General features: G+C 41.9%; 1 protein-coding gene across 1 annotated transcript in view; it reads right to left on the bottom strand.

Moving 5' to 3' along the window:
- Window positions 1–11,303, bottom strand: part of rims2b (regulating synaptic membrane exocytosis 2b) — a 121,966-nt gene that overhangs the window by 50,335 nt on the left and 60,328 nt on the right. Inside the window, exons 10-21 of the mRNA XM_048229192.1 lie at window positions 10,350–10,449; window positions 9,933–10,056; window positions 9,311–9,357; window positions 8,846–8,955; window positions 6,918–6,965; window positions 4,447–4,577; window positions 3,969–4,140; window positions 3,347–3,500; window positions 3,096–3,122; window positions 1,869–1,937; window positions 566–698; window positions 117–215 (exon numbers count right to left, since the gene is read on the bottom strand). Of these exons, the coding sequence (XP_048085149.1) occupies window positions 117–215; window positions 566–698; window positions 1,869–1,937; window positions 3,096–3,122; window positions 3,347–3,500; window positions 3,969–4,140; window positions 4,447–4,577; window positions 6,918–6,965; window positions 8,846–8,955; window positions 9,311–9,357; window positions 9,933–10,056; window positions 10,350–10,449 (1,214 nt within the window). The remainder of the gene's footprint in view (window positions 1–116; window positions 216–565; window positions 699–1,868; window positions 1,938–3,095; window positions 3,123–3,346; window positions 3,501–3,968; window positions 4,141–4,446; window positions 4,578–6,917; window positions 6,966–8,845; window positions 8,956–9,310; window positions 9,358–9,932; window positions 10,057–10,349; window positions 10,450–11,303) is intronic.

The raw sequence follows: 11,303 nt of genomic DNA, 5'->3' as shown, positions 1-11,303 counted from the left end.
TGTGTGGGAGCTACGACGGTGCTTGACTAATTTGTGATTGATTCCTGGAGGATCACACGGTGCTCCCTGTCATGACTGGTCTGAGGTGTGGTGTGCTGTGTGCTCGTGAGCCCTACCTGTCGGGCGAGTACCGGTCTTCTGACAAGCGATGCCGGTCCATCCTGCCAGTGCCGTATAGCGAAGGGCCCCCTCTGACGCCATGATCCAAACTCCGACTGTGTGTGTGAGAGAAAAGAGAGAGAGAGAGAGAAGAAAGGAAACAAAGGCAGAGAGAGTGATACGAGTGGATAGGGGGAGACAGAAGGATGTAGACAGAGAAAGAGAGAGTCAGAGGAAATACAAAAAGTCACTCAGACGATTAAAGTAAACCTTTTCCTCTTGACTTCTCTAATGATTCTTCTTACAAATATCAACTTTCTTTGACCACAACAGAGAACAAAAAACTAGCTCCATAGACCATCTTTACACTGCAATGTGTATAGTGGCTAACTGATTTAAATACAGTTGTTCGCTGCTAATACAACTCCCATGACCCTGTACCACAGACGTAGCATGCTATGGTTACCTTTGGGGTGGAGGGACACTGGGGGACCGTGAACGTGTACGGATCATGTCCGACCGCGAGCAGTGGTTGGACATGACCTGCTCAGGGACCGATAGAGTGGAACTCTGGAAGTCCCTGCCATTATGTCTATAATCTGCAGAAACATAGAAACAAAGTGCAGACAAGAATAAAAACGTCAGTCTATATAAACATGCATCTAATGAATACAACCTAAGAGGAAAACACTTCAGGTAGCATATAATGACTGCCTGAGGATCCTGCTGAAAAAGCCCAGGAGTAGCAGTGCAAGTAGCCTAAGCTCTTTTGTGACTCAGGGCTAAGCACTTTACAGGCTCTCTTGAGGAACCTAATGTTTAAGTTCATGTCCCGACTTGATGAGTCTCAAAACTTTATTATAATGATGCTCACAAGACCCAGGTGCAGCTCAGTCAGATATCAATCATATTTATGGAAACATTGGTATGGGTGCCTGTTAAGACTCATGAATCAGAGTATGTTTTTATGTGTTTATGTATCTATTCCTTTTTTTGATGAATATGGAGAATCTTTTCAGTTGTGTTTTCCAGTCCAAGAGATGATCTCTCTTTCTCTCTGTCTCTCCTGCTTTATTTCTCTGTCCTCTCAGCTTTGGAGGCCGTTCCCCTGCACTGGCCTGGACGCATCACTGACTAATCTTCTCTCTAGCAATATCCTTTAATTTGATTTGAGCCTCTGACGCTCCGCTGGTCAGGAAGTGTGAAAACACACACACACACACACACACACACACACACACACACACACATGTAAGAACGTATATATGTACAAACTAGACACACATAAGCACTGAAACACACACACACACACACACTTGTGAGCATACGCAAGACTCAAATATGGGTCTACACACATGCATGCCTATTCTCTTTGAACTTTTTTAGAACCCTCTTTGAACAGTCACACATGTACGCCCAAGTTAACGGCAAGAAACTTCTCTGACTGAATACCTGGCTTGGAATCTTTCAGAAAAGTATTTTGACTTTTATTTTGATTGTGTTAGGTGGTGTTCAGTTCTTAATGACCCTGTATGAAATGTTTTGATATTTGTGAATTATTGGAAATTGAACATGTCTATTTACCATTTCATAAATATACTGGTATGGAGGTGTCATCTGTTAGGCCTTACTAATATTATACAATACTACAAAATGCAACAAAATACTATGCATGAATTAAAACTAATCCTGTTAAATGAATTCCTATATTTAGATCACCTACAGAAATCAGTAAAGAATTCTGTGCTCTGTCTGTGCATTGACTCTACCTGAGATTACACCAATTCCGTCTTCACAGTCATAATCAGAGAACTCACTGTCGCTGATTCGCTGGGATCCTATTGGAACAGAACCACAGAGAGAGAAAGAGAGAGAGAGAAGAGAGAGAGAGGAGAAAAGAGAGAAAGGAGGGAGACATTATATATGAAGGTTAGTTTAGAATACAGGGTGGTTTAAGAACACTCCGCCCTTCCTTTCCCTCCGACCCCTGACCTCTAACCCCCTCCTCAACTGTAATCCAGACCTGGTTCAGCTAGGGGCTGCTAATCTGCATCAACACAGGTGGCAGGATATTCTGCACGAGACAGCAGGGGGGTTTACTTGCGTCACCGAACGTGAACAACACGTTTCACGCTGACTAGAGTGTGAGTGTCCATCCGGTATTCAACCTCAAGATGAACTGCAAAAGTTGCAAAAGTCGCAGTACAAAAAGAAATTTTCTTCATAAAAGGAATATTTGTCACCAGTGTACCATGACAACACAACTATTAGGAGCTACTTTACTATTCATAAACTAAAATTATGAAAGGAAAAATAGTATTTAAAACAACTCCACACTGACAAAAATATCTACATCCTTCTCTATGCAAGAACACACTGTTAGTTACAGGTCAGATGCTAGTTAGGGCTTTAGCTGACCAGGGAAAAGGGTGTTGTTTTGATATAGCAAGCAGGTGTAGCAAGGAGTGGATTATGGTAACATTGACAATATATGTGCAGTTAGCTATTAATAATAAAAGAAAGACACAACAACATGGGTTCCACAAGTGAAGACACATCACACGGGTGACAACACACATGTGTGTCAATACTGGGAATAGACTGGCTTAATAAAGACTATTCGTTTGTAGACTGATATGGCTGAATGGACAGAGAGAAAAAGACCCACTAAGACAGAATGTCTATTAGAGTAAAGTAAGAAGTACTGAGTGAACAGAGTAATATATATATATATATATATATATAGAGAGAGAGAGAGAGAGAGAGAGAGAAAAGAGAGGGGGGATCGTTATGCGATCGTTATGCGATCTCTGGAAGATCAGTAGGAATTGCCTGGTAGCGTAAGGTTGTGGGGGGTATCAGAGTGGACTGAGCAACAAAGCACATCTCCTTTGGACAGCTCAGGAGGGAGTCAAACATGGTTCAAAGTAGCTAAAGTGTAAAGCCACACACACACAGGAACACACACACAAACTCCAATAGCTATATAGCATTACCTGAATTGGCATAATATGGGCCTTTGTCTGGGTGAAGTGTAAATGAAGTCAAAGAAACCAAGTCAAATTAAATGAAAACAGTCAAGACATCAGCAAACATAAAACAGCTCCCACAGCTTAACATTGGAAAGCATTTGACATGTCATGTACAAGTAACATGAAGCTGAGTTTACAGCATGTCTGTGCAAGATGTATGAAAGCACGTAGATGTGTTGCTGTGTGTGTGTGTGTGTGTGCGTGTGTCCACGTACTCTGTAGCCGGCGTGTGGGGCTCTCCCCCTGAAGGAGCCTCCTCTGCATGTAGGGGGAAGGGTTGGGCAGGGGCATGGAGGACAGGTCGTGCGTCTGCAGCTTGTACCAGTGGGGCTGGTCATCCAACAGAGCCGTCTCCAGCTCAATCAGAATCTGACCAAACACAGACAGACAGATTCTCAACACAGTCTGATCATAGGCACTCATAAGATCCTGCAAAGTGCAATTTTAATATATTAAAGTTGACTGGTATAGACTGGGTTCAAATTAAGTTTTATCTATTATAGGCTGGGGTACAATTGCAAATGCTAACTTTGCCAAAGCTAACTTTGCCAAATGAACTGAGCCAAAGCTGAACTGTGACTACTGTGAACTGTGAATTAACTTTGGCACTGTATACAACTGAACTGAACTGAAAACTAGTCTCTCCCAGACATCGATTAAGCCAAGACCTAGACTTAAAGAGAACTTAGGCAACCTTGAATTTAAGAAAGGCGCTATTTTAATGTAACTTATTAACTTTAATTAATGAAGAAAAAAAAGAATATTTTTTTATAGGACTAGGCTTAATCCATATATCCAAGAAAGCATCTCTCTGAGTCTGAACGGAACATGTCGTGCCTCCCCCAGGAATTCGCTCTCCTCCTCCCGGACCCGCGCCTGGTCCCACAGCGTGATCTCCAGCATGCGCTCGCGGAACTCCCGCCGGTGCACGGGCGAGTACATGAACGTCTGGCTCCACTTGGGCTCCAGCGACTTCTTCACTGTTTTCGTCCTCCTCTTGCTCTTGTCACTGAGGTCGATTAAAAGAAGAAGTAAAAAAAAGACGTATTTTAGATTATAACTGTACAGTAATATGATGATCTGTACTTGACTTTAAGCACACTAATCCTTCACCATATTCAGTTGGATTTAAGACAAGAAGGCATTAGGTGCAATTAGATATTTAAAATGTCAGAACTTTCTCACAATCTACTTTGTTTTGTATTATTGGGCATCTAAGTGCATTATCACCCACACAAGTCACTGTCATCTTTTCCTCCATGAATCAGGCCATGAGTGTCAACTTTGATGTTCAAGACTTGCTCATGGTAATTACCTTCTGTCGGGGAGGAAGTAGATTTTCACATAGGGATTCCTGGGTCGCCCGTCTTCCCTTGAAGGCAGGTCTTTTGCCCCTAGGATGGTGACGATGAGCTGGTGGCCCACCTTGTCGTACCAGAGTTTCACCTGAAAGCAGACCAGAGTGGTAAGGATCTGAAGGTTGGAGTGCAGCAGGTAGTAGCAGGTAGCTAAGCTCCACTGCATAGCACGAGTCCCAGTCTTAAACTCTGGCACTTGCCACTGGCATGCTACAGAAAGATCTTCAAAGCTCATTTGCATTTCTATCAATAATAAATACTGTTTAGATTTAATTGCTCTATTTATCTTTAGACTGGTCCTCCTAAAATAGCTAAATTCCTACAATTAGACCAAAAATGTAATCACAATAGACTACTAAACTACAACATGACTCAAAATGCAACAACTACAATATTAACTTTAATATTCTATTGAAGCTACTCTATAAGGTGGTGCAATACTTTCTTAACAATACACACCACTGACTAATTTAGCCAAAGACATTTTAGGGCAATCTACCAGGTGTCTAGCAGTCTACAGGCTTAGCCTGGTCAGTCTGTGGGTCTCACCAGGCCATCTCTGGCTCCTCTGCCCCATAACAGGAGCATAGGAGATGACACTCGCAGAGACCAACCAAACTAGGAGCCCCTATGTAATTCCTGATCGACCCAAACAGAGATGGTACACTTTCAAAGCCTAACAGTCCAAAATGGGAAAAGAAAAGATAATGACTAAAAGAAAAGCATACTGTTTGGACAGGGTGAAATGGTTTGGTAGAGAAATGGTTTAAACAAAACCACTGAGAGCAAAGTGAAAAAATCTTCAAAAGGAGCATTACATTTCAATGTTCACAGCAGCAAATAAAAACATTTGAAATGAAAAGGAAATCATAAGGAAATAATAAAGCTTTGAAAGTCTAAAAAGTTGCAGCTGGATAGGCTTCATCATTTGCGTGGCCCAAAAACCACTTGAGCACATCTCTGTCATGCTTGATCCACTGGACTACCACAGTCAGTGTCACACCTAGTAGATCTAATCAAACAGGAAGGATGGGCAAAAGCTTGAAGCCAATGGGGCGCCACTGAGACGCCACTGAGAAGCCGGGGCAGTTGAGGTGGTCCAGACACCAAACATACTACTGTAATGAGGACTTGCAAGCTCTTGCCCAACCTTGGCAGAAGATCACTAGGCTAGGGAGGCTAACCCAACTGCTTTTCTACAGCATTAGTCTGAGGGCAACAGGAGACACATGCAGCAATGCAAAAGAAGGCATTCATTGCAAACTAGAACAATGCAGATCAGTTCCCATCGGTCATGGGCTAAGAACTAAATCCAAACAAATTGTACCATACTATTTCAAAAATGTTTTTGGTGGAGTTTCTTTTCCCCCCAAAGTGTTTATTTCTCTTGGTTGTGGTTCCCAGAGCCTAAGCCTATAGCTTATGCTATACATTTACTTTTCAAGGTGTTTCACAGGGTGTTCTTCACAAAGGTACAGTATACTTAGGAAAATGCTAAAAGACACCATTACTTGGAAACACTTTTTCAGTGAATGCAATACACTTTGATTTACTGAGAAGCTGTTCTTAGTCAATCTTTCCAGAGGAATATCTAATACCTGTTGACTAACTGCCCACACACTCCACCATTGGTACAATTTGTTGCATTCACTATGATCGATATGCTGCCCTTTGTTGGAAAATGCAATTTACGTTTTTTTTGTTTGTTTGTTTGTTTGTTTGTTTGTGTTTTAAATTGGGACATTAAAGTTTTTACATCTTTCCAGGGAAACAAGGACCTTTGTTTTTACTTGGTTACCTATTTGTTTTATTTCCCTCCATTAATTAATCATCAAAAGCCCAAAAAGATGAATCACCAGTCACATGAATCTGTAGCTTTTTTTTTACTTCACTCTGTCCATATCACCTGGTGAAGATTCAAATTCTCGTGTCCCAGATGAGTGTAAAAATAACATTTAAAGAGACAGAGCATTGAATGAGCATCTTTTGAAAAAAGAAAAAAGACAAAAGGAAGAATGGCACTGAGAGTTTACAGCAGTGTCACAAGCAGATTGTCTCTTTAAACACTCCCATTCAGGTCAGTTAGTCATGCAGTCTGCAAGTCAGGCCGCAGCGAGATGGCATCAAACGCGTTGGAAATACAAAACAAATGGCAAATGGAATGCCAGCAATGGCCGTTGGAAATCATACTATTGATAGTGGGGGCATAAGAATCAGTCTGACAAAATGAGACTGGGAAAAAAAGAAGTTCAAAAATAACGCCAGGGAGTCAGACTGAAATGGAGCCATTTTCCTACTATGCATTTTCCAAATAGCTCAGAGGAAAATAATGAGTGTGAGAGGTAGAGAAAGACAGACAGAGGGAAAGAGAGAGAGAGAGAGAAAGAAAGAGGGAGAGTGGACAGAGGTCTGTCAGGCAGATTGTTACCTGGACCCTAGGGACAAAAGGCGTGGTTCTTCTACTAAGGCATGGACTCTGGGTAAGCAAAATTAACAAAGAAAACAAAAAATATGCAATAAACCAAAAACCAAAACCCCCAAAACTCACAGTGACACAACAAACCAAAAACAGCACTTAACCGAGAGGAGATTCCATCTCTTCATGCCCTTTTAATCCCTTCTTTTCTCCTTACTTACATATCAATTTATTCCATGTCAGGAATAAAGAATCAAGAACAGGGAATTCCTTTATAATTTCCCTTAGAATACAATGTCATAATATTTCACTCATTTTCTTGTTTAAATTGCTTCAAATAGGACTGCTGATATGCTTGTAAATGTGGTAAAAACACTGCATCTGGTGTTGTTAGTATAACCAATGTCATGGTGAAAGTGTCGTATATCAGTGTCTCTTCCTGTGTCTGCTGTTTGCTCTGCTACTGTGAAGCAATGCAATATTTAAAGCAGGTTGTCTCTGTGTATCCCTATAGGCTAGGTTGGCCTACTTATAACTGTCTTATTCCCCTCTTTGAACAGTGTGTGAGCCCTCTATGTGTGTGTGTGTGTGTGTGTGTGTGTGTGTGTGTATGCGTGCGTGCGTCACAGCACACACATGCGCACTTTTGATCCGGGTGCAGACACACGACTGCAGACTTCAGCATTTTAGATTAAATCTCCCTCATTCCAAAAGGAACAAAAAGAAAATCTACAAGAAAGGAAAAAATCGAGTGAAATCATCAAAGCTCCCCTCAGACACACACACACACACACACACACACACACACACACACACACACATAGACACACACACACACACACACACACACACATGGCCCCTCCAAGAGCCAATGGCAGCAGAGCTCCAAAGACATCTGCCAAGACTAGACTTTATCCTCTCCTGTCTCTTTGCAGGATAAATTTAATTTATTTTAATTAGAATTGTCTTCAGACAAAAGGGGAAAAAACATTTCCAAGCGACGTTCCATTCACTGACCAAACAGCATGCGTGGCTTAATTTGACACTGCATTTTTCCTCATCCTCTCTCATGTAAAAATATACAGACTGAATTTAAAAACATTACTGACAACTGTATAATTTTATAATTTATGTTCAATATTTTGTTGACTAAATACCCTCTCACTGAACAGAATAACTGTACTCACACACACAAACACACACAGAGAGGCACAACAGCTAAGACGACCAATACAGTAGTTTGGCTTCCCTAGGCGTGAATTTTACCTAAAGCAATTAATTACACCGACACACAAGGTAACATGATATATCACCCTGTGACAAATTGGGCCCAACTCCAATTTAGGCAGCCTTGCCGAGTGGAGAGAATCCAAGGCCTTATCTCCCCGGTGTGTCACACGTCTCCTCCAGCAGCAGCTTCGCGCCAATCTTGTAACGAGCTTGAAAACTAAGTATACATTTTCCATTCGGGGATTCAGTCTAAGGCCTCCGTGTCACTACACAGGCGGTGAGGCCGACCGAGTCGGGTGCATTTTTTTGTTAAGCCAAGAGCCAGGAGGGATAAACAATGAGCTAGACTTCCCTTTCTTGCCATCACAGAGCGTGCTTTAACTAAAGTATGCTAACACGCTAGCCTTCAGCTCATTCAACCAACTGATGCGATTCAGAGGTGATTCAAGTTGAACTATAGAGAGTGGAGAAACATGTAAACAACAGTTTAGAAAAATCTGTGTGTTACTGAATAAGCAAACCTCTCCATTGCATCCACTAGATCACACAAATGACACACAGAATTCCTGACCACATAGCTGACTTTATAAAACAACATGAGAGTAAATTAGAAAAAAACAATACAACAATACAAATTCCACTTTTTAGCAATAGAACCCCATAAACAATCATCCCAATCAGCGCCCTCGGCGGTTGCCATGGCTACTTACTGAGAGCTGTCCTGATAGGTACTGAGGGGCGTCCCTGAGCATCCCAGGGCTCATGGGGGAGGTGACAGAGATGGCAGGGCCCATCTTTTGGGATTCAAAAGAACTGGAACCTGGTGGATCACACACACACACACAAACACACACACACACACATGAACACACGCATACATACACACACACACATGCACACACATGCACACACACACACACACACACACACACACACACAATCACACACAAATCCCAGTGAAGTTTGCACATGTCTCCATCTCAGTTCTATTTTAAACGCTTATATGTTTTTCAAGTGGCCAAAGTAGCATCACTGCAGATACTACAAGAATTCAGCTGTCTGGTTGCCTGAACATTGACTACTTGTATGACCTAATTTCTGGGAGTCCAGAGTACTGCCAAACAACAGCAACTACATCCAGTAGTGAGAATAAACAGAAATTCTGAGTCACTCACTTGATTCAAGTTGTCCATGTGTGCTCTCTGGTATTCTAGAAACATCCCTATAAAAACAGAAACAGTCACTCAGTCACAAATTGTCCCTCTACATGTGCTATCTTAACATCTTATCAGGACATATTGTCTTCAATATTGTCCAACAGGACATACGGTTTCAAAAATGTCAATGTGTCCAAAAACTAGTGTCTTTGCTGCTCAACACTTTTATAGTCTAGAGTCCCATGGGTCAACTACAAAATGGAGGGTTCACGTGTATTACTTCACAGGTGGTAACATCAAGACAGATAGGTAATATCAAGACAGGGCTGTTTTATACGGTGCTCAGCAACTATTTAAGCTGCTACTGCAGGTTTTATCCCCTGCTGGGATGGTATATGTCTAGCTTCAGCCAGCAGGGGGAAAAAAAGGACACATAAAAAAAGAAATCTTTCCTTACAGTATATGACCACACTACTACACATCCATCTCAATGGGCCATTCAGCTTCAAGGTTTGGTCATATTTCACCTCTCTTCTCTAATGTGAAGCCCAAAGGACTGAATGCAGGCCACAGGGCAGGCTGCAAACCCCCCGTGGAGGAGGGGGAGGTCGTTTGTTAGCGGGCTGGCGAGGAGGCTTACCCGATGGGCCGCGAGACAACCAGCTCCACCTGGGGCTCTGGCTTGGATTCGAGAATGATATTGTAAACTTCCTTGAATGTGGCGCCTTGCAAGACCCGTCCATTCCACTCCAGAACCTGATCACCTAAAAGAGTGGACAGAGGGGGAAAAGTGAGATTAAGCTCCCCCCCGTCCAAAAACAAAACTACCCAAACTACCCAAGATATTCCTTGGTTTCCAGCAGTTACATTACACAGATATGCTTAAAAAATATGAAATACTAAAGAAACATATAACACAACCTACAAATATTTAGCTTTAACTATCAACAGTTGAAGTTTTGGAAATTAATTTGATTAAAAACTAAATAAAGCAAAATAAAAACTTTTCAAAGAACACAGCATACTGAGCTACTGTGGATATGAAAGGTAGGTGTACCTGGTCGGAGGTGTCCAACAGTATCTGCTAGACTCCCTTTCTTCACCTTAGTGATGAAAGCACAAAGTCTACCAGATTCTGTCATCTTCCCTCCAACCACCTGTCAAAAAGGAAGTGGAGTGAATTTCGGTGAATGTCAAAGCAACTTCTGATCAGATTCTTCACAGCATCCACAGCTTTCACATCGTTTCTAGGGAATGGTGTGACACTTGTATTCATTCATGACTTCACTGACTTCATCTCAAATGGCATAAAAATGTCTCAACTGATATCAATTTGATTGACCATAAGCACAGTGAAATATGATACATTATTGTGACTACTATTACTATGTAGCTGTTACTCGTGTTTCTACATTACTGAGCTGTGCAATAGTCCTTCCACATCCCCGACCAGTGGGAACGGCTGAAGTGCCCTTGAGCAAGGCACCTACTGTAACCCCTCACTGCTCCCCGAGCGCCTCTGTAGCAAGGCAGCTCCCTGCTCCGGGTTAGTGTGTGCTTCACCTCACTGTGTGTTCACTGTGTGCTCTGTGTGTTCACTAATTCACGAATGGGATAAATGCAGAGACCAAATTCCTTGTACAGTATACGCAAGTATATTTGGCCTACAAACCTGATTTACATTTACATTTTTACACATAGACCTGGCCATGGCTCTACAAAATATACATGTTCACAAAACATTCAAGAAACCTTCCAAGAAGAAGTCTTAAGCAATCTGAAATGGTGAAAACAAATGACGGCAGAAAAATGCATTAATATTCACACATTGCCTTGCAAGGCCACAAACATTTACAGAGCTGCATGCTACCTGGCTATAACAGGCTATAATAGCACCTTTATCCATTACTGTATATATCCTGCTATGGTGAATGACAAGATGAATGTACAGAGTATGATCCTTCAATAACAAGGGTTGCTGGTGCTGTTTCCTCATCAGGGGGATATAGGC

This window comes from Alosa alosa, chromosome 20, assembly GCF_017589495.1.
Source record: "Alosa alosa isolate M-15738 ecotype Scorff River chromosome 20, AALO_Geno_1.1, whole genome shotgun sequence".
Taxonomy (NCBI): Eukaryota; Metazoa; Chordata; class Actinopteri; order Clupeiformes; family Clupeidae; genus Alosa; species Alosa alosa.
Note: the sequence above shows the minus strand (reverse complement) of the source record. Positions and strands in the feature narration are given on the sequence as shown.